We start from the raw sequence: 23,736 nt of genomic DNA, 5'->3' as shown, positions 1-23,736 counted from the left end.
TGAGATTGTGATCCCTGCTGTCAGGGTTGTTTCTGATATTTGTCCCAGTCATCAATACTTTTTTATATGACTACTTAGGCCTCTTACTAATCCAAAGCCCCCCCCACACATGTAAACTGCTTATGTCACTGTATATGTCACTTACCTACTGGTTGCTCCCTCCTTTTGCCCTTCCATGCTCTATTATGCTTGGAGTTGTGACCTGGGAAAATTGTGAAGTCAAAGAAAAAGTACATGAAGTCAATCTGCTAGAGGCAGAAAGGAACTGGAAGCTGGAGATACAAATTTCTACAAACTGAATTGTATTCAAAACCCACTTTGGAGAGATGTATGTATGCGTGTCCCTTCAAAAGTCATAAACTGAAATCCAGAAGGTAACTTAAAGTGGCATTCTTTTCCCTTCCTGGTAATCTAAATGGCCATTTTTTGGTTTTCTATGTCATATTTTTAAGTTGATGCCCAGTGTACCCGATTGGTCCATTCTGACACTCCCCATCCCCCTACTGGGATGGGGAAACTGTGCTGCCCTGGTACTCCCAGATTTCCCTGCCAGGATTCAGTCCTATGTGGACACAATCCACATGGGGATCACATCTGGATTTGAGAAAAATGATAAGGTTAGACGGATCCTGCAAACTACATTTCCTTTATACTATTTTGGGTCTGTCAGAACTGGGCAGCCCTTCTGCTAGGAGGATGGCCATTGTGACTCCTCCATGTCCTTTTAAGATGCTGTCACAGCTGATCACTTCTAGACAGCATCTGATGCTTTCCTCTGTAATGCTACTTCACTGTCCAAGTTACAGCTCAGGCTGGTCTTATGTAGGAGGATCCATAGGAGGAGGACACCTTTATCTGCCTCAACACCAGATACAGGCACAAGGAAGCCTGCCTGATGTGTATTTACCAACAGCCAAAGCCATGCATTCTTGCTAATCCAGAAGGGTTGCCGGCAGAGAAGAGAGAACTGTCTTACCCAATCCGCTGGCTGTTTCTCCTCTATATGTGAATCATGGGGGCAGACAAATCCTGTCGAATCCTATTGGGATAAGGCTGGTTTTCATGGTTAGCCCTACCCTGTTAATATGTGACCCTGTGATTTGGTGCATTGTTAGTTTCAGTTTGGGGCTGGAGGACTGCCACCACCTCCACTTGCCTACCACCCAGCCTCTCTCCATACTGGGTTTTGGCAAGGATTTCTTCCAGAGCATAAATCCTAGTTTCCCTAAGTGGCCCCATCAACCCTATAATGGCAGAAGACACCCTTCTCTGCCTTACTTCCATCAGATACCCGTGTACCAGGGCAAACTTATTCCATCACAGGTGGAAATAGAATTTAAAAGCCATGTAAGTAGTGGTGATGCAGAGGGTGTGCATGGGGGTGCATGAGCACCCCCTGACTGGCTGTGCTCACTGCTTAGGCGATGGGGGGTGGGGCAGGCAGGAGTGCTGATGCACCCCCTGCAAGCACTGGGTGGGGAGTGCAAGCACTGTGGTGCTCCCAGAAGTGGCCACAGCCACTTCTGCAAGTGGCCACAGTGATCAACTGCCTCTCTATCAGCTGCCACCCCACCTGGCCCCCAGTCAGTGAGTTCTGTCACAGGGAGACCTTCCTCCCCCAGACAGTGAGATTGGCTATGGAGGGACCCCCCACCCTAGTTGCTGACTGGTTTCTTGGGAGGGCATGTGCCCCCCTGACTAAGGCGGCACCAGTTGTCCACGCACATAAGTGCCAGAAATTGTACTTATGAAGCTTGTCTCCCTGTGCCTTAGTTCCCCATCTGTAGAATAGGGGTAACAATGCTATTTCACTATTTCACAAAGATGCTGGGAGCATAAATGCGTCAAAGACTGAGAGGTCCTTATATATTATGGTTACACGTATTAGACAAAAATGCTAATAGAATGATGAGAATTGGATATACATCCTTGATAAATAGACTCTAGTTCTCTTGCTTTAGGTTGAAATTTTTCTAAACTGTCTAAGGGATATGGATGCATTAGTGCATTAGCATTAGTGAAAATTTAGATGTCCACATCTCTTCTGGAATATCTTCTTTACAACATCCTATTCACCTCATAGTTTTAACAGTCACAGAAACTGGACTTACAGTGGTTTGCTTCAGTGAGTCAAAGCACTTCTTTTCTATCTGCCAGACCAGAACCTAGAAGGTCTGACTTCCAGACCCCATCCTACCTGGGCATATCTCACAATCCCCTTTTTGAATGGGAAATGGTACACATTTTGGTACACATTCCCACAGCTATGCTAATAATTAGACTCAATTCCTTTCCCATAGCTGGGAAGGGAACTCAAGAGTTGCCAAGCCTTAAGCTCTAATCATTAGACTGTGATCTCCTTCTCAAGCTGAGTACAGAGCCTTGAATTCCCAAGTCCTGGCAACTTCCAGGATGCTCTGTGTTCTTGACCAGGTAGCTCCCTAGGAACAGAACCCAGGAGTTCATGGATTGACTGCTTTAGAAGCACTAAAGTGATGTTGTAGCTGTGATAGTCCAGGAAATATGCAAAAAGCAAGAATTTTTGTGGGTGATAACTTTTATTAGACCAACTGCCTGTTTGGGATACAATTAGGTAAGCTTTTGGATATTGCAGTACCTGTCCACCTGGAATATCAAAAAGCTTGTTTAAGTCTATCCCAACTTGGGAGTTGGTCCAATAAAAAATGCCACTCACAAATTCTTTCTTTGGAAGGTTAGCCAGATACCCAGTGTCCCTTTGTTGCATCTTAAATGCTCTCCATATGTCAATCCTGAACCCATGGACATTCCCAAAATCAGTTGTCTCTGACTAGATTAATAATAAAACTGTACTGCAGATGCTACAAACATTTTATTGACTTGTCTCAAGACAAATACCTCTGCTTTCCAAAGCACCAAGTTTGTTCATCACACTAAGCAAACCTCAGGAGAATTTCATAATGGCTTTGTGCCTATATCAGTGGACTAGTGTAAATAGGAGGGAAAAAAGACTGGCTTCCTTTTTTGCAACTGATCTGATTCCCTTGCCTCTGGAAGGAATAATGACCAGATCTGACATGTAACTTGCTTAGGGCATCCTCTAGACATCAGAGCTAGCCAGCTCTGGTATCACAGATAGAGCAAGTAGTGCAAAATACTGATTTTTGATGCATGTGACCTGTTGGTAAGGAAGCAGAGATTTGACTAGTGAAATTAACAAAGCACTCGGGTAAACTGCTTACTGATATTGCTTGTTATTTTCAAGAGAAGCCAAAGACAGGTAGGTGACTCTACTGAAAGTCAGAGGGAAGTAAGCATCAAAATCCCTTAGATTGTTTTTAAAATCCCAGCCACCCTTGTCATGCCCCATGGTTTCTTATGGGACAGTTTTCTTTCTATATCTCTGCCAGGCCTGTAAGTCCATATAGCTGACAGGTTCCCTGAGCTGAACATGGAGCGATAGGTTTGAGTGGGGATTCTGAAGGGGAAAAAAATGTAATAGGAGCTATAGAAACTCAGTTTAAATGCCAGTGGAAAAAGGACAGGTTAATGGAGCGACTAGCTCCTTCTGAGCAAAATTTGCTACTCATTAGTGTGGGCTCAGTTCTCAATGACTGCGTGGTTTCATCTCTGCAGCAGTTCAGAGCCGGAGACATAAAATTGTACAGTGTTTTGTACTGAGGAAACCACTGAAGTAAGTATGACTGACTAGTTTCTCTCACGGTGACTGGATGCCTTACCCAATTTTATTTAAAGAAAATGATATTGTCTGTGTTTACTTAACTCTGTATTGATTTTAATAGATTGCATTACAAAAAGAAACTGTGAGCTGGTAGTTGCTTATGTTGTACTTTGTTCTACCAAATTCAAGATGCTTTTAGTGTGTACAGATTTCCCATCATAAAAAGTTACTAAGGATTTTGTCCTTTTGGTTGGAATATGTTGAAAGTGGCAGTGGACAGAAGCCATTATGAATGGAAATTACTTCAGTCATCTCTAATAAAACTTATATGGCTCCCCAATTTTTCCAAGAGACACATTCCTCACAATTAGTAGGATGTGAAATACCTTCTTTATATTATGATCCCTTATCATAATCTGTAAATCTAACTTGTGCCCCTTCCTGCAAACTTTGGGTCATCTGGATCAATAAGGTTTCTTTCAGCAAGAGAAGAGAGTAAAAAAGAGAGAATTATACTTGGGTGGGAGCTTGGAGCACAGCAAACCAATAGGACATTTTCTTTCTTCTCTAGGACTAGGGCTGCACATCTTCTTTTGTGGAACTCCTGTGTCAGCTGAATCAGGGATCATTTCCTCTAAGGCTGAGGATACAGCATGGAATTTGGAAACTACAGAAAATTTAACCAGCCAAAGAAACAAAGCACTGTCTTCAGGTGCAGTGAGAATAAGTAAATAATTTAATGGGAAAACAAATACAGAGTTCTCATAATTAGAGTTCTCATCTTTAAATGAAGATGCTTTCCTAACCAAGTTTCACAGGGATTAGTCCAGCACCCCATGTTATACACCCTTTTTTATCACCCCTGTGAAAATAAATGTGAAGTCACAGATAACAAAATTTGCACATTAAAACAAAGTTTAGAGGAGCTATAAACACTGATGAAGATAGGGCAGTCATGGAAAGCTGTCTGGATGGGTGTTTTAAAAAAAAATTTGTATCTTGATACAGATAAATGCAAGGTCATGCATCAAAGCACAAGCAATGCAGACCATACCTATAGGAAATGGTTCCGTATTCAGGAAAGTGGTGATGCCAGAAAGATTACAATATGGAGAAAAAGACTTAATGGGTTCATCTACATGTGCAATTAATTTGAAGCAATAAACTCTAGAGCAGTTTGACCCAGAGTAAACTACTCTTGGGCACAGCATCTACAAACGTACCCAGTACAGCAGCAATTTGAGCCGAGGCAGTGAAGTTTATACCAGGGCCATTCCTGCCCTGGGCTCCAGGTTGTGGCATCAGGTGGCAGAGGGGCTGGCTGGGACATGAGAGTGCTGAAAGTGCAGAGCCATGTGGCTTGGCAGCAGGCAGGAATATGGCCCCCTTCTATCTGGGCTGACTGGACACAATTTACACCTGCGGTCAGGATCTCCATGGGCATTTAATCACAGTTAATTACTCTTACTTTGTCATAGGATAGAACTTCCCCCAGCAGTCCTAACTTGTATTGGTGTTAATTAGCTTGCTGCAGCCTAATACCATCAGATGTGCTAATTAGTCTACGCTGCAGTAAAGCACGTGTGTGGACGTGGGCAATGTTTATAGAAAGTGGGCAAGTAAACATGATTTAGGTAGGTAATACTGGAATGCATAAAGTTTTGAAACGTATTTAAATTAAAAAAAACCTGTTAAAATGATTAAGATGTTATAGAGAAAAGCTACAAAAATGCTTTGAGAGTTGGTTAAAAATGTCTTCCGCTGAGTGACTTAGAACTCACATCTGAAAAAAGCATGACTTGATAGTGATGTATCTTCATGTGAAAAAGCATCTTCATAGAGAAAAGACAACTGGTACGAAGGGCTAGTTAGGAAAACAAAGAAGGGCATTAACAGAATAAACTTTTGGAAGTTGAAGCCAGAAAAAACTCAAATGAAAAAGAGGTGTAACGTGTTTTACACTGATTTGCTTAGCAATTTGAACAAATTCAAGGAAACCGGTAGATATATAATCTTTTAATCCAGTTTTGGCTGCATTTGTTAAGGCATCTTTCAAAAAGGTAAGTCATTCTTCTCAATATATGGTAGTGTGGTGAATGATAGCTCATTTGATAAGAGGTCACAAAATGGTCTGTTTTGGACTCAGTCTGTCAACATAAGGCATGTCTACTCCATGCTAGCCTGTACTAGGGAGAACCCCTGTAAAAACATACTCCAACTGTTCCCTGCTGTTCCATTCATGCCAGCTAACTCCAGAATATCATGTAACTTCAGTTTGGTGTGTATCTGGAGTACACTCAGTGCTGCCTTCAGTGTCTCAGTCTTAGGTTTGATCATGTGAGCGTTAAAAACAATTTTAAGAGCAACTCCATTACATTTTTGGTATGAGGTTTTTGGAGTAATGTGAAAGAATATTCTTATGGTGTATTTTTTTATGGAAGTTTTCAGGTACAAAATAGACATGCTCTGTGAACCATGACAGTGTTCTAATTTCAGGTGCAGATGAAGTGTAATCAATGGAGCAGGTGAACTTTACCACCACTCTGAAAGAATTTCTCCTTGTGGGCCTCACCCAGAGTTCAGTGATGCAATGTTTACTTTTTGCAGTCTGCCTTGTAATCTATTTAATGACCTGGCTTGGGAACCTCACCATCATCATCACTGTGATCACAGACCACTGGCTCCAAACCCCCATGTACTTCCTACTGGGAAACTTGGCCTTCATAGATCTCAGTGAGTCCTCAGTAACTGTGCCCAAGATGCTGTGGGATCTGTTGTCCAAGCACAAAACCATCACATTTGGTGGTTGCATAACACAGATGTTTTTCTTCCATTTCACTGGGGGTGCTGTTGTCTTCTTCCTCATGGTGTTGGCACTTGATCGGTATGTGGCTATCCACAAACCTTTGCATTACCTGACCATCATGAACCAAAGCACATGCAAAGGGCTGGTGGCAGGAGCATGGCTGGGTGGATTTGCTCATTCCATTGTTCAGGTGGTATTGACAGTCAACCTACCCTTTTGTGGTCCCAACACATTGGACAATTTTTACTGTGATGTCCCTCAGGTAATCAAACTGGCCTGCACAGACACTTATTTGGTTGAATTGCTGATGGTCTCAAACAGCGGGCTGCTCACCATAATTGTCTTCATTATCCTGATTGTGTCATATACCATCATTTTAGTCAAGATAAGAACCCACGTCATGGAAGGAAAGCACAAGGCCCTGTCTACTTGTGGAGCTCAGATTATGGTGGTGAGCATCCACTTTGTACCCTGCATCTTCATCTATGCTCGACCCTTCCAAAAATTTACCATGGATAAAGCAATATCAGCACTGTACACAGTCATCACTCCAATGCTGAACCCCATGATCTATACACTGAGAAACACTGAGATGAAAAATGCCATTAAGAAGTTATTCAGCAAGATGATCTCAGCAGGGAAAATGAAGCTGTAATTCCTGTGTTGGTAGGTTTTTCTTATTTTTTCTATATGTAAAATTAAAAGCAGATGCTGACTAACTGAAATCGCTCTTGTCTATAAAGAGAAAAGAAGAATTAAATGAAAATCTCCATAAAATATGGTAAGCACAATAAGTTTTTGTTTTGGTGAAACAGTCATCAGGAACTGTCTATGAGTATACAAAGCACAGAAGAACTCAACAGTTAAGAATGTATTCCTTTTTTTTTTTTTTTTTCATTTTCCACTAAAGTATGATTTTTTTGTATGGACATTAGCTTTCCACATTTTCCTGTAGAATGTTTATCGCCAGTCTGAGTCCTTTATTATTTCAATTTATTAATAAGAATCTGATTTATTTTCAGAATATATTTAGTTATTAAGAGTGTACCATCTTTAAGTGAAAAGTAGTTCCTGACCAGATCTATTCTTTGGTTAATTGTTATTCATTTCTAATCCCTACATTATTTCTGTTGTTATTTTTAATACCATTGGTGGTGTTATTCACAACAAAATTGCTGTAGTGGTAAGAATTGCTTTTATGTATAAATTTGTAAAATCCTTAAAACAGCATGGTTTTGCTCTGGAGCTTTGCTCAGAGCTTTTATGCATTATTTATGAAATTCATTGTTACAATCAATAATTTCAAATAAGTTTTATAACACCATATATCCAGCCAGGCAATCTTACCCCTAAGGGTTTGCAGTGACAGAATTGTTAAAGTGGCTTGTTACGGATCCAAAGTTATAGATTTGAGTTTTGCTCTGGACTTACGCCAAAAACTCTTCCCCAGTTGACCAGAGAAGTACCTAGACATTTGGGCTAGAGTGTGAAATACAGTTACAATGATGTTTCCCACTTCACTCCCTTATGTATTATTGGCTGCCAAAACTAGGATGCCTTAAATTTGTTACCTAAAGGGCCATCTCTGCTTGACTGGATTGTTTGACTTCTCCAGGGACCAGAATTATAGGAAAAGCTCAATGTCCCATTAAGCTGCAGTTCGGTTTATGAGATTACTCTAACAAGAGGACTGGAATATATTTATGGTTGGGTTTTCAATTGATATTTCTAATACAAAAAGAGACAGAAAGTTCACTTCATAGCCATGAATGAAGGTCCTGATTCCACTATTGTTTATATCGATGTTAATGAGAATCAGGTAAAAAGGTCTGATTTTCAAAAATACTAAGAATTCCTCTTCCAAAAATTGGACCCTTTTAAGATGTCTTGTATTCAGCACCTCAAAATGAAGAAGCATATGAAAGATCTTGGTAGGTATTCCTACATACCCTAGTTGCAGATGGGGAAAGAATATTTTAGAGCAGCGTTATCTACCTTCTAAGTGGCCAGGAGCCACATTCACCACAGGCCATACTAATGGGAGCTGCATGGCCTTAGGCTAATCCAGCTGGAGGGTCACAGGCCCTGAGCCTACGTGCCTCATTGATCCCCACCTCCCAACATGTAACCACACAGTCATCTTCAACCACTGCAACAGCCCTGCATAGATGCTCTCCCACTGCAGCAGTGTGCACCTAATGGCAATCCCTGCAACACTACAATCTGCACCACAAGATCCTAGCCTCACCTTGAGCATCACACTTCATGATAGGCCATGCTGCACTATGCCCTTGGGCAAGCACAGTATGCGGAAGGTGAAGGGAGAGGGGAAGCTGGCTGATGCTTTGTCTGCAAAAACAGCCAGAAATAAAGGGATTGCTGGCTGGGTAGGAGCCTAAATACTGCAAATTAAACCTTTGTGTGCCTGTGGGCTCCTAGCTGGGTAGCCTAGTTACAGAGTATCCTAATATTTTAATATTGGAAGGATATGTCATAGTTCTTCCTTTCCCCCTTCTTACAGTATATCTATATCTATACACCTTGGGGTTTTTTCAGTCTTCCATCAACCTGTCTCAGTAAAGGTCAAACATCATTTTCATCCAGTACATGTGTAACACCATCCATATATAATTTATATTCTAATTTCATGGCTTATACTATTTCCCTTTATTTGCTTTTTTTTTTCTTTTTTTTCCCCTTCACACAATATAAATTTGAAGTTTTTCTGAACTGGAATAGGATTCATGGTGCATTTCTACAACACGTAAAATAGTATAGCTCTGTTTACTCACAGAAGTCCATTGAGAATTTTATTTATATATACATTTATATTTTATTTATATAATTTTTTAAATAAACTGAATTTTGTGACTATAGGCATCAAATTCCTTTAGGCTCCATTTTGTTTCACAGATGAAGAGTGGAATGCACTATATTTACTGGCTGCTTCCAAAGTAAGACCCCAAAAGTGAAGGTGGGACAGAAGTCATTGAAAGAGGTCATATTTCAGTTCAGCCACTTTCTTGGGTACATTCAGTCTACAGAACTATTGACCTAACAGGATGTATACATCACAGACATGCTGTGCCACACAGGGGAACACAAAGGACAGATGAATGCATCAGATGTGATTTTAAAATATACAACTATCTTTAGGCAACTTCAGATGGAAAAATACACTTTCAAAATTAGACATAATCATAGTGCCAAATTACTGTAGGAGTAATTTAGTTAGGCTTCTGACCTATTTGACTAGAAAAACAGACAGAGACCAGAAAGCTGATGCTGCTTATTTCAGTTAAATGTTCTGAGATAAGAAATCTGCATGCCATGGTCTGTCTTGATATATTGCCCTGTGCAGAGATGGTTTGTTTAAGTAAACTTCCTAAATGTCTGTGTAATTTACTATTGTTTTGTTTCTCCAAGGTCGTATTTTTTTTCTCTTTCTTTGTCTTAAGTACAAATATGCTTGTAAACTTAGAGTGTGAGAAATCCTTTGAAACAGACAAGTGAGTGACTCCCCTTGCTGTCTGGAATTCTCCCTGTGATCACAGTATGGCCTTAAATAAAGAAAAGCTGGCTCTGTCAGTTCTGATTCAACCACAACGCGAAGTTTGATTTCTTCCACAGTTTGGTGCCGTGACTCGGACGGAGAGGCCCGGAGTGATTGTTTGGGACACAGACATCTCTTCACTGAAGCCCTGGTGCCAAACCAAGGTAAGAGACCTTTTGAAATCTCTACTGGGGCTTTTCATTGAGAGGCTGTCTCTGTGTCTTCCTGATTCACTGCTTGAGGCTCACTCTATCTGAACCTTTTTCTGCCAGAACTGTCAGACCCACTGTGTAAGTATTAACTGTGAGTAGAAAGAGTTAAGGTTAAAGACTCTGTGTTGTTGTTGTCAATGAAAGTATTTCCCCGTGTAAATTGAGTTAAGTTCTGTAAAGAACTAGGAGGTCTCTCTGAGGCCAGGAGTGGAAATCTTGTTCAGCCACCCCGAGGACACCAGATTTGTTCTGTGTGCTCTTCAAAAGCAAGGTTACAAGGTGGAAGCTCTTAGAGTGTGAGTGTTTTCCACAATAAGCGTTGACCAAGGCTGAGACTAAAGAAATGCTCTTGAACCTTGTGCCTCAATGCAGAAATTCCCTTGTGTGAATTGAGAGGATGAACTGAGAAATATGAGCCACTGACCAGGTCTGAGACTAAGGTTGGGTTCAGCCGCCCCAAGGCTGTCCGGAAGGGCAGTTTTGAATGCAAGGGGGCCCAACTGGAACCTTGTGACCCAGTGGACAGGTTTACCCTTTCCCCACCCTCATAAATGAGCCATGTCTAACCATGGGTAACTGCATCGTATGCTGTTATTGCAGTGGAGTCTTGTCTTTGGACATTAGCCACAGCATCTCCATTCCTCTAGCAAATCTCACAACCTGACCAGACACCCTGAATAAGCCATTCCTGTATGAAAGACCTGTGTGAATTCAGTTTAAAGATATAGTGAGCAAAGAGTCTAAAAGATGTACTGGCTCTGCCAAAAGGGACTCCAGCATTGTACATGTACACACACTATGGCCATAAAAATTGTAAGTTTCTAGACAAATGGAATTGGTATACCAGAGATGATTTTAGATGGCAGTTTCCCTTGGAGGAAACATTTGATTTAAGTAAAACTGTTCATCTCTGCAGAGGCCTTGAGTTAAGAGGTAGTAATATACCACAGACTCAGTGGGGGGAGACTTTTTTTGATTAGTATAAAGAAACTTCCAAAAGATGTTAAAAAAAAAATTTAAAAAAAATCTCAAGTTCAGAGTCTTAAGGACTCCCAAGAGAAACTGAAATCTCAGATAAAGGAATTCAAACAGAAAGGTGCACTGAAAGGGGGCCTGCCATCAACAATACCATCAGCACCAAAACAACTTTATCCACAAATAACTGAGAATGAATCTGCAGAAGATATAACTGATTTTCCTAATGTGCCACCCCATATCAATTCCAGGCACAATCTGAACCTAAAAAGCAAAAATGTCCAAAGTAACCAAATAGGCTCTTCCGGCAGGATTAACCCACCTCACCAAGAAACTATCACTGAACAACCATCACCTGCCCCTGGGGCATGCTCACAACCACCCAAGACATGGCATCTGTCTCCTGAAATCTCAACCCCTTCCTCTTGTTTAAGGTCTGGTACCCGGTATGGTCTAGCCCCTTCTTTAAAATCTAAAAAGGCTCAGTTTAGGCCTTTACACCAACTTCCAGGGCAAGGTGCAAATGGGGAAGCTACAATCACAGTCCCTGTCCCCTGAACTTCAGGAGATCTCTTAAACCTTGTCAAACAATTTCCCAACATTACAGAGGAACCCAAAAAAATTTAGAGATGAATTAGACACTGTAATCCATTGTTACTATCCAACATGGGCAGATTTGAACCAATTAATGAGAAGTGTTCTGTCCTCTGAAGTCTGCAGCCGGCTCATCGTACAGGCTACTTGGCCTACTCAAGACCCCAGAATTAGAGATCACTTAGCAGATGCCTGAAGATGCCTTCTTGAGGCTGTGCTTAAAATTTGCCCCAGGAAAACTGACTGGGACAAAAATACATAACTGTAAACAACATAAAGGAGAATCCCCAGCAGACTACATGGACCACTTGAAACTAGTATTTGAAAGACATTCTGGTATTGAAAATGCAGCTGAAACTGCCCCAGAAGCAGTTGCTTCTGCTTTTGTCCACGGACTTCTTTCTAAAGTCCAGGAACAGTTGTGCACAATTGCTGTAGGTTGGCAGACTAAGCCACTTGCAGAACTAGTCACCATTGCAAATCATTGTACAACCTGCCAGGAAAAGAAAAAGGAATCCACGGAAACTAAGCTAATGTCATTACAATTACAGACTTTAGGCAGGGGCAGAAGGCGAAGTTTCCATCGAGGACAGTTCAGAGGCAGGGGATGTGGTTGTGGGATGGGACGAGGAGGATTTCAGTCCCAAAATAATGACAGTTGTCATTATTGTGGTGAACCAGGACACTGGAAGGCTCAATGTCCTCACCGGCCTGGCCAGCCAGGGACGACGTTTGACCCGCCACCAGCTCCTCTTGCTCAATTCTCTGTCCCAAATCAGGGAGCCTCTTGTTAGGCCAGCCTGAGGAATAGTAACATCATCACTGCCCCGCTTCTCCCACTTAATCAAGATGATCCCTTCATTTCATGAATGATAAATGGCATCTCTAGAAAATGTTTAGTAGACACCAGTGCAAGCCGCTCTACTCTTTGAGCTGAAGAATTTTCCACAACTCCCCTCTCCTCTGCTGTTGTAAACACTGTAGGAATTTCAGATCAAATGGTTGGGAAACAGGATGAGGAACTATCACATGTTTCTCTTGGTCCTGTTTCTGATCAACATGTCTTTCTCCTTAGTCCTTGTTAGTCCAAAAGGTGACACCATCACTGTAAGCAAAAAGTTGCTCTGAGATTCCAGGGTTTGGTATTCCTTTATCCCTAAACTCTGATAGAGGAACTCATTTTACTGGACAGATAATGAAAGAAGTCTGCAAAGTCTTGCAGATCCAACAGAACTTTCATTGCCCATACCATCCACAGGCCTCGGGCCAAGTAGAATGCCAAAATGGCATTCTGGCAAAAATTTGTGCTGAGACTCGCCTAAAATAGCCAGATGCACTTCCCATAGCCCTTATTAGTATGAGATCTACAGCCAACTGAAAGACTGGGCTTAGCCCACATGAAATTCTAATGGGAAGACTCATGAAGCTCCCCGCCTCACCACCTGTTGCCTCCCACTTTTGCAATATACATTCACTTGATGATACCATTCTGGACTATTGTAAGGGACTAATGAAGTGTGTTAAGGCTTTTCATTCACACGTAAAGGCAGCTCTCCCCAAAGAACCAGATAAGCCGTGCCATTCTGTCCTGCCTGGTGACCGGGTCCATATAAAAGTCCATCAAGAAAAAATCATTGCTGGAACCTTGTTGGAAAGGCCCATTCCAGGTACTCCTGATGACCAACACTGCAATAAAGTGTCATGGGCTGCAAACATGGATCCACGCTTCACACAGTAAGAAAACATCAGCCTCCACAGACTGGCAGTGAGTCTAGCGCCTGCCAGCAGGAGAGCTCAAGACCAGTAGTGAGCCAAGCACCTACTGGCAAAGAGGATTTGCCACTACAGAGCAAAGAGGATGTGCCCCAACGACACCACTATGCCCTTCAAGATAGAAAAAAGGCTTCTACCTAGTTCCTGGTTTCTGAAGTGGAGTTAGTTAGTTGTGATTTGGGTAGTTCTCAGTATTTCCTTTTGAGCCATCTTATATGAACTTGACTCATCAGTTATGAGAAACTCTGTAAACTACACTTCTGCACTGACAAAGAAGATCATTTCATGAAAATGTGTTCTTGTCTTTAGTTAATCAAATTGGGATAGATTTAAATGTCTCTCATTGTTAGATATGTAGTCATGTACCTATCTATTCTACCAGAGGAATACCCATGATACTAGTACCCATGAATGCAACTCAGATATTAGCTCATTACTATTCAGATTTTCATAAAAATAAAACTTAGCAAAATGTAAGTTGCAACTGATCTGACTATGTACGATTAGCTTATGCCACCCCTGAAAAGTTCTCTTGGACCTGTAATAGATCTCGTGCTGCAGAAGGAGTCAGTGCAAGGTAGAACTTAAGATAAATGGTGCTTGGTTTTCTAATGGTTCTTGGATATCTAACTACTCCCCTGCAGGTCAATTTTCAGGCTATTATTCACAATGGATGATGTCCCCACGCTGTAATACAGGTAGATATACTGCACTAGCTGGTCACTATTTTGTGTGTGGAGATAAGGCCTGTAAAAATCTTCCCTCTGGTTGGAGAGGAACATGCTATGTCTCCGCAGCGTATCCTGCCTTTACTATTAGATCTCATTTACCTAAAGGAAGAATTCACTATGTTCGCAGAATTACAGAAAATCAAAGATTTTGGGGTATAATGTTCCCCAGCTATGGCTCAGGCTTAGCAGTGTCTGAGATAAAGAAAGTTGCAGCATCTCTGGAAAAGATTGCTAATGCTACTACTTTTGATAAAATAAATACAGAAATGAAGGAAATAAGGCAAATGACATTGCAAAACTGACTTGCGTTAGATTATATACTAGCCAGCAAAGAAGGAATCTGTGGTTTAATAGGTAAAGAACGTTGTACTTGTATTCTGGATAATTCAGAAGAAATCCAGGATTTAAGTAAACATATTAAAAAAAAAAAAGCAGCTAAATTGCATGAGTCAGATAGTTGGAATTTGAATTCTTGGTTTAGCTCTATTTTCAGTTCCTTAAGCTCTACTGTCATTCATAGTTTGTTGATATTGTTAGTTGTTTTTATTGGAGTATGCCCAGTGCTTATGATAATTCAATGTTGTTTCAGTTGTACTACCAAGCAAATGCAAAATAGCCCATCAACCAGAAACGAAGTATATAATTTGTATGTTGAAATAGCCGAAAGTAAAGAGAAAGAAAAACTAGAAGTTGAAAGGCTAATGGCTATAAATATCTAACTTGTTGAAAAAAAAAATTAGGGAATGTAGGAGTAATTTAGTTGAGCATCTGACCTATTTGGCTAAAAAACCAGACAGAGACCAGAAGGCTGATACTGCTTATTTCAGTTAAATGTTCTGAGATGATAAGAAATCCTGCATAACTTGTGTTATCCTTAAGTTATCTTGATATATTGCCCTGTGTACAGATGGTTTGTTTAAGTAAACTTCCTAAATGTCTGTGTAATTTACTATTGTTTTGTTTCTTCAAAGTCGTATTTTTTTCTCTGTCTCTGTGTTAAGTATAAATATGCTTGTAAACTTAGAGAGTCTGAGAAATCCTTTGAAACAGACAAGTGGGTGATTCCCCTTGCTGTGTGGAATTCTCCCTGTGATCACAGTATAGCCCTAAATAAAGAAAAGCTGGCTCTGTCAGTTCTGATTCAACCACAACATGAAGTTTGATTTCTTCCACACAGAGCAGGTTTATCTCTGATCCCTGTGTTACCCAGATCATGTTCCATTAATGTGTGGCCACTCCTCACAGATGAGCCATCCAAGTTGCAGTCCTCCAGCTTCCCAGGACGTAGTGTCCTATCCTCCCCCTGTTCTATGTGGACAAACTTTCCATCCTCACAACTACCAGGGTGGGGGCAGAAGGTTCTGGCACCAAGCCCACTCCCCCCTCCTGCCCCCCGGGGTGTGACTTTCCCATTCCTATGGATGCAAACCCAGGCAAACAGATCTCAGGGCACAGATGGGTCTGGGAGTGGAATTTAGGGAGGTGGGATGAAACAAGGTGTGGGGCTGGATCAGATCCCCATGAGCTTGGGGGATTGCTTCCCTCCCCAACCACCCTGAGAAGCATAACTAGCACCCTCCCAACACATCCCAATCCCAATTAATTTAAACATGAGACCTTCTTCTTTAATTTACTTCATTTTTATTTCTTTTTATTTTTTTACTTCTTTTTATTTTATCCTTAAGTGACTGACTGACTTAATTTCATGACCCTTCCCCCTTTACCATTTCTATTCCACCTCCCATTTCATTACCTACCCCCATCCTATTTACACTTCACCTTCTAGCTTCATGCTCCTACTCCCCTCCCCCTCAGCTCATCTGTCAAACAGTCCACCTAGAGCAGGGATAGCAGCCTGCCCTGCTTAGCTCACAGCTGTAGCTCTTAGTTTGCAGCTGCTCATCAGCCATCTAGTGACAACGCCCAGCTATAAATGTGGGAGACAGTCAGAGATTTATAGCTTTAAGGTGTGACTTCTCCAAATTCAAGTTAGCACTAACATCAATCAACATATGAGCAGATCAAAGTGCAATGTGTAACACGGTCCAGAGTCTGGAATTTCCTTTTATCCCAAGTAAACAGAATTTCCTTGCTAATGCACCAGGAGGAGGAGGTCCTTTACACCTTTTAAGCTCTATGGCCTAGGAGTTAGGTAACTTGGTGGGGAGTTGCAGTCCCCGGTTTTATATTTACTTCCTCTCCCACCCCAAAATAATTTGAACCTGCTTCTTGGGAAAATGCTCTAAGCCTTTCCCATCACATGAAGCTAACTAACAGAGGAGCCCAGAAAACACCATAGGCATGCTGAGGAGGAAGAAAACATAGAAGAGGGGTATGATTGGTTTGATGGATACTGTCTTAGAAGGGACAGTGACTTGCTTCCTGCTGTTGTGGGTGAATTCTGATCCCTAGGCAAATGCCCTAAACAATGGTTATTGGATTAAAAATGGGAGAGTCCCCCTCTGTGTCTAACTCCTGCTACTTGTCTGTCTTTTCCAACTAGAACTTTTGGACTTACCCAGCCTTGCACACACACTTGGTTGACTCTGTTTCCCCCACATAGCTGTCCTCTTTGAATGTAGCCCTTGGTAAGCTAGCAAAGGCAATACCAAACTTTGCATAAGTGCCAAAAACTGCTGTTGTGTAGCTATATATTTGCCACTTAGGTTCACAAACAATAAATAGGATCTAATCCTATCCCACTCCCTTGCATGGAGTCCTTATTATATGTAATGTAGACCTGTATATTCCAACCTTTTATCTTTGACATGCCGCACACTACAACTGGCCCAAAAAAGGCAATGTATAAAACAAACAAGAAAAATAGGAATGTAGCTGAAGCATTTTTTCCCCAAGAAAAACATTTTAATATGTGTTTTCTTTTTCTAAAACAATAGTAGATATACAAAAAAAGAAGAACACATTTTTTTGGAACTGTCAGATATCAATCTTCTGATTGATACAGAAGTTTTTCTGGATGGTCATATGACGAGGCTTTCTGTTGTTTCTGATATGTTGTCCAACACCCATACAACAGGGTAAGGATGGGTCCCGATCTCATGATCACCGAATAAATTATTTTAGAGATGTCAAAAGGCAGCAGTAGCAGTTTTTATTCAGTGTTGAATATAATCATCTATGTTTGTTTTGGGAAAGGTGACTACCCAGGTAAAGGAAATGCTCAACATTCTCTGAGCATTGCCTTCTAACTGTAGTATGTGGAGAAGCAGATAGTTAGTTTGGGATATGTTGGTAAAGCGTTTTGGTTGTTATAAAGTTGGCAAGAAGTCCAAGCATTTAATATGCTTCACAGAAGCAGTCAAGAGAGTGACCTGGTGCTTTTCAACTGAGTGGGCACATGACACAATCATCAGCATGCTGCACATCAGCAATGGAAATATTGGTTTTCTTGGATTTGGAACATAACTGGTTGGTGTTAAAGAGATTCCCATCCATGTCATACTGAAGATTAGTGCAAAGGAATAAAAACCACTATATTGTATCATTCATGGATAATTTACCTTGATTATTACTTTCCATTCCTCCAAAAAGCCAAAGTCAATTAGATCAAAAGTGTCTACTGTTGCACTTTTGCAAAGAAAACAGAAGACTGAGCATTTCAAAATTAAATTATTGCTTTGGTTTTATTATTGAGAACCGGATCCTGTTAATTAGCCTCGTGATGGCAGCTTTCATTTCATTGTTTCTCAAAGTGTAAATTAAAGGGCTCAGCATTGGGGTGATGGCTGTGTAGAGTACAGAGACAGACTTGTCCCATGAGAAAGTACGGAATGGCCGAGCATAAATGAATGTTGAAGGAAAGAAAATTAAGCACACAACTGCAATCTGGGCTCCATATGTGGAAAAAGCCTTGTGCTTCCCTTCTGTGATATGTGTCCTTATTTTGATCAAGATGATTGTGTAGGATAACATCAAAATGATGAATATTATTGTTGTGATCAGCCCATTGTTGGAGACCATCAGCAGCTCCAATAGAAAAGTTTCTGTACAGGCCAGTTTGATGACCTGTGGAACATCACAATAGAAATTGTCAAGTTTGTTTGGTCCACAGAATGGCAACTGTACTAACAGTATTATCTGGACAATTGAATGAACAAAGCCACCCAACCATGCTCCTGCCACCAGCCCCATGCACACACTCCGGTTCATAATTGTTGTGTAATGCAGTGGTTTATGGATGGCTATATACCGGTCAACAGCCATCACCCCAAGGAAAAAGACTTCAGCTCCCCCTGTAAAATGGAAGAAGAACATCTGAGAAAAGCAGTTGGCAAATGAGACAATCTTTCCTTGAGTGAGGAATCCTGACAACATGAGGGGTACAGTGCTGGACCCATAGGTCACATCTGCAAAAGCCAAGTTGGCCAGGAGGAAGTACATAGGGGTGTGGAGGTGAAGATCAAAGATTACTGTGGCAATGATGGTGAAGTTTCCAATCCAGGTCACCATATAGACAAACAGAAAAATGAAGAAAAGGAGAAATCTTAGCTTAGGATTCTGGCAGAGACCCAAGAGGATAAATTCTGTCACTGTGGCGGTGAAATTCTTTTGTTCCATTAAGTATTGTTGCACAAAACCTGGACAGGGAAGATCAGTAACAACCTCAGTCATAATAAATTATGCATATATGTATATGTGTTAGCTTGTGTGTGTATACATGGAGTTTTATCATTTCATTTGCTTAACAAAAGATCTTTTTTATTCTGTTTATTTTCAGGGAAACAGAGCAGATGTTTCCCTTTATTCCTTTTTTCATTCACTTTCTAATCTTTTGAAATATGAATCAAAATGCATTACTTGTAGGGTTTTAAAATAAACTCCTCATTTGAAAAAGATGACCAGTGACTATCGGCAGTGCAATTTCCAGTGCTCAGAGCAACAATTTAATGCTGGTGACTGAACACCAAGAAGTACGATATTAATGGAATTTCTCTATCACCAGGGGCATAAGAATATAGAACTGAAAGAAACATCCTGGGTCATCAACGCCAGTCCCACAATGTCCCAGGCAGATCTAAAAAATAATTCCCTTTGTAAATGGTTAAAACTGGGCATGTCTACATGAATGATTGATGTCCATGAAGAAATTCCACAGCATATTGCTCTGGAGTTTGCATGCAGCACGTGAACCCTGGTCAGACAAGAGCCCCAGGAGGTCAGCCTGCCAGCTCAGGGCTGCTCCAACTGGGCTCCACATGCTGCAGAGAGGCTGGCTGAGGCACGAGGATGCTTCAGCAGAGGGGCTGCCTGCAGGCTAGCCCCTCATGCCCCTAGCGAGCCAGGGCAACATCTACCATTTTATAGTACAAGTACTACCCTGCTGCAGAATGTATTAGTTTTGTGATCCCTAATAGGGGTGCACGTTTATGCTAAGATGTAAGATGCCAAGACGTTTCCATGAACTAGGAGAAGAGAATTATGAAATCAATTTCTAAGAGCACATATAGAAAAAAGATGGTAAGATGAAGTCCTGGTGCTGGAAATGAAGAATGAACAAAGGAAAAAAAGCAGCACAAAAAAAAATGTATATATAGTATATGTTTTTATATAGGTTACACCCTGTCTCTATGGTTGTTATATAAACATTTCAGGGTTCCGCTGGTACTTATTTTTTACCAGATAAATCTTAACAGTCTGCTGGTCAAGAGGAAACTTTTATCTTGTGTCCTGGTCTACTAAAAATTCACCACCCTAAATATAGGCATTATGATGATGCAAACAATTAAATTTCCAGTTGATGCACAGGGTTACAAGGAGTGTGTGTGTGTGTGTGTGTGTGTGTGGCGAGGGGGGGGAGAGAAGGGGCAGGGATCTGGTTTTAAGCATGGCTTTGCTGCTCCCAATTGGCTTTCTGTTTTGAGCTCAGAGGCCAGGATGAGGGTTTGTCACCTCAAAGTCAAATGCATTCTTAAAGCTCTCTAATTCCATTTCTGTGGAACAAGTACTGCCTGCTCTTCAGGAGAAGCAATCAAGAGTCATGGGTACTTTTTTTGCCTCTAGGACAGGGGTTGGCAACATATGGCTTGCAGGGCCACTGGGTCTGGCCCATGGAAATAGAGGGCTTTGACTGCCCTGCCTCTGCTAGGTCTGGGCAGAGAGGAGCTCTGCCAGGCCCTGCATTGCTGTCACTTCACCCTGCCCACCCCACACCCTGGCTGCAGCACAGACAGCGCTTCCAGCCCGTGGGGAATTGAGCAGGGGCTGGGCAGCTTCCAGCTGTGTCCGCGCTGCAGCTGTGAGTGGAGAGAAGTGCCAGAGGCATAGATGCAGCTCCCAGCTGTCTGGCTCTGGCTCAGGCCCAACTCCCCACTGGCTGGAAGATGAACAGCTTGCCAGCTGTGAAGCAGGGGAGCAGGAAGCCAGAAGTGGCAGGAGCACCTAGACCTGGTGTGGGCACAGGCAAACTCCCCTGCTGCTGATGCACTGCAGAAGTCACCTGGCCCATGCTGGACTGGGGCAGTCCACAAGCTGCCAGCCTCTGCTGTAGGAAATAAGTTACTAAAACAGAGCATCAACCATTGGCACTTGGTTTCTTTGTGGAACTGAGACAAAGCTTGGTCCAGTGATTTAGAAGAGAGGCCAATGAGAAGTGTGATTTTTTTTTTTTTTTAAATATATCACTGTCTCCATTTGTAATCGCATGTCAGTAGTTTTGGCTGCTATATATGCATTTCTTATTTCCAGAACATGAGGATGTTCTCTTCTTTTCCTCACAGGAAGTTTATGAAGGAAAAGTAATTTATGTATATGCACAATTCTGTGTAAAAAAATTTGCAGTACCTTTACCCAGACTACCCTTTCCTTATCTGAGCATTCCCACATGTATTATGGAAGCACATATCCTTAGCAGAGGTGTTCAGAATATTTTCAGCAAAAGCCAGATGCTTTGGCAAGGCTTTTGATGGAACATTTCTAAGCATCAGGGTTTTCTGGTCACTGTGATCAAAGAGATGAAGGTGAGGAAAGAGAGGGGGGCAGAGAGAAAAACAAAGATGGAGATTAATTAATCAAACTGACCTTGTTGATTCAAAAATGGAAACTTCAGCATCTTTTTTTCTCCGCCAGATCACCCTAAATATTTTTTGTTTATTTCTATTTGCATAATAAACAAATACTGAAAAGCTAAATTATAGAATCATAGAAAATTATGGTTGGACGAGACCTCAGAAGGCCACCTAGTCCAATCCCCTGCTGAAAGCAGGATGATCCGCAAATAGATCACCCCAGCCAAGGCTTTAAAAAGGCTAGCTGGGTCTTAAAAACCTCCAAGACTGGAGAGGCCATAACCTCTCTGGGTAAGCTGTTTCAGTGCCTTACTACCCTGCTAATGAGAAAATTCTTACTAATATTTAACTTAAACTTCCCTTGCTGCAACTTGAGACTGTTGCTCCTTTTTCTGTTATCTGCCACTACCGAGAACAATTTATCTCCATTTTCTTTTGATTCCCCCCCACTCCCCCCCCACCCGCTTCAAGTAGTTGAAGGCTGCTATTAGCTCCTCTCTCAGTCTTATCTTCTCTGGACTAAATAAGCCCAGTTCCCTCAGGCTCCCAGAAGTCATGTGCCCCAGCCCCCTAACCATTTTTGTTACCTTCTGTTGGCTTCTTTCCAATGTGTCCGTATCCTTTCTGTAGTGAGGGGCCCAGAACTGGACACAGAACTGCAGATGTGGCCACACCAGTGTTGAATAGAGGAGAAGAATCACTTCCCTTGACTTGCTGGGAACACTCCTACCAATGCAGCCCAGTATGCTGTTAGCCTTCTTGGCAACAAGGGCATGCTTTTGGCTCATATTCAGCTTATTGTACTGTAACCCCCAGGTCCTTTTCTGCAGAGTTGCTGCCCAGCCAGTCAGCCCCCAGCCTGTATCGATGCATGGGATTACTTCATCCTAAGTGCAGGACTTTGCACTTGTCCTTGTTGAACCTCATGAGATTCCTTTTGTTGCAATCCTCCAATTTGTCTAGGTCACTCTGAATCCTATCCCTACCCTCTAGCATAGCTACTATTCGGCATGGCTTGGTGTGATCTACAAACTTGCTGAGGGTGCACTTTATGCCATCTTCCATGTCATTGATGAAGATACTGAACACAACTGTCCTAGGACCAACCCCTGGGGCACTCCACTTGATACCAGCTGTCAACTAGACATCAAGCCACTGAGTACTACCCTCTGAGCCCAGTGCTCCAGCCAGCTTTCTATCCACATTACAGTCCAGTCCATTCATCCAGCCCATATTTCCTTAATATTGTTAATATTCCTGAATATTGTTGTGAGGTTAAAGTGTAATCCTCCTTTATGATTTCATCCCTTGTATTGCACCAGATCTTTCCCATACTTTATAATAAAATATTCTACCTGTTGTATCTGTATTTTCAGTGATGACTGCCTTTATGAAGTCAAGTCTTTATGACTACCTTTTATGAAATGGAGCACTCTCATGGTGAACTAGAAAACACATCTACTTCCAAAGAGGATCAGCTCTAGAAATATTCCATTTATATCATTTAAGTTCCAACTACCACTGGCATTTGGATAAACTGCCAATTGACTTGAGTTTCACTGAGTATTATCCATACAGATGCTACATTGGGGATTTAACTATTAGGCTCTGGCAGTTCAGTTCCAATGGGGATCATTATAAAGTTCACTGAGCAATCAGTTTTCAAATTCTCTATTTTGTACTTTTCAAGTGTTTCTTTTTTATATGGTTTATTCTGATTTTGAATAGCTGAAAATATAATAAAAGATGTTCCCCAGTTTTTTAAAGATTTTGAAAGCTATCTAAAAAATGGCCACTGATTTGCTTTTAATCATTGTTAAAAGCAATCACTGGGGCAGTTGAGTTCCCATCTCATTATTCTGAAATAAAACAAGAGAAGAAATGCAAAGTATAGAACTCACTGACACGTGATTGCTGAAGCTGGAAATTAACCAAAAACAACTCAATAGAGGAAATCATTGCATAGTTAAGAAGAATACCACTAGCAATTACTTTGATTGACATGAAATGGATTTATAGATGTTAGGGTTGGACGGGACCTCAGTAGATCATTGAGTTTGACCCCCTGCCCTGGGCAGGAAAGAGTGCTGGGGTCAGCACTAGGTGCTTGTCCAGTCTCCCCCAGCTGGGCTGACTCCCTGCCCTGGCACGATCTAGCCCTGGGGACGAGAAATCAGCCCAGCTGGACTGACTTCCCATCCACAGCGCTATGGTCGAAACCTTTTGACTTTTGAAACTTTTTGACTAGCCTCATTGTTTTGAGGCTGTTTTGATGCCTTTTGTTTCCTTTCTATTTTGCTGTTTTGACCTCAAAATGAGTTGAAACAGTGTCAAAATGAAACGGCCAGCAAACTTTCGCACAGCCCTACTGATAATGCATGATAAAGTACGGTTAGCTTTGTTGAT

At 41.6% G+C, this 23,736-nt stretch overlaps 2 protein-coding genes across 2 annotated transcripts; one reads left to right on the top strand and one right to left on the bottom strand.

Annotated features, from left to right (window-relative positions):
* Positions 1–6,177: 6,177 nt before the first annotated feature.
* On the top strand, positions 6,178–7,122 carry LOC149862797 (olfactory receptor 4D5-like). Its single transcript, XM_090051806.1, has one exon. The coding sequence runs from the start codon at positions 6,178–6,180 to the stop codon at positions 7,120–7,122; it is 945 nt and encodes a 314-aa protein (XP_089907932.1).
* A 10,813-nt stretch (positions 7,123–17,935) lies between these two features.
* On the bottom strand, positions 17,936–18,883 carry LOC149862796 (olfactory receptor 4D5-like). The gene has a single exon (XM_090054116.1). It carries the CDS (start codon positions 18,881–18,883, stop codon positions 17,936–17,938), a length of 948 nt encoding a protein of 315 aa, XP_089910242.1.
* Positions 18,884–23,736: the final 4,853 nt, after the last annotated feature.

The sequence above is a fragment of the Crocodylus siamensis genome, chromosome 6, assembly GCF_052110815.1.
Source record: "Crocodylus siamensis isolate JL-2025a chromosome 6, ASM5211081v1, whole genome shotgun sequence".
NCBI lineage: Eukaryota > Metazoa > Chordata > Crocodylia > Crocodylidae > Crocodylus > Crocodylus siamensis.
Note: the sequence above shows the minus strand (reverse complement) of the source record. Positions and strands in the feature narration are given on the sequence as shown.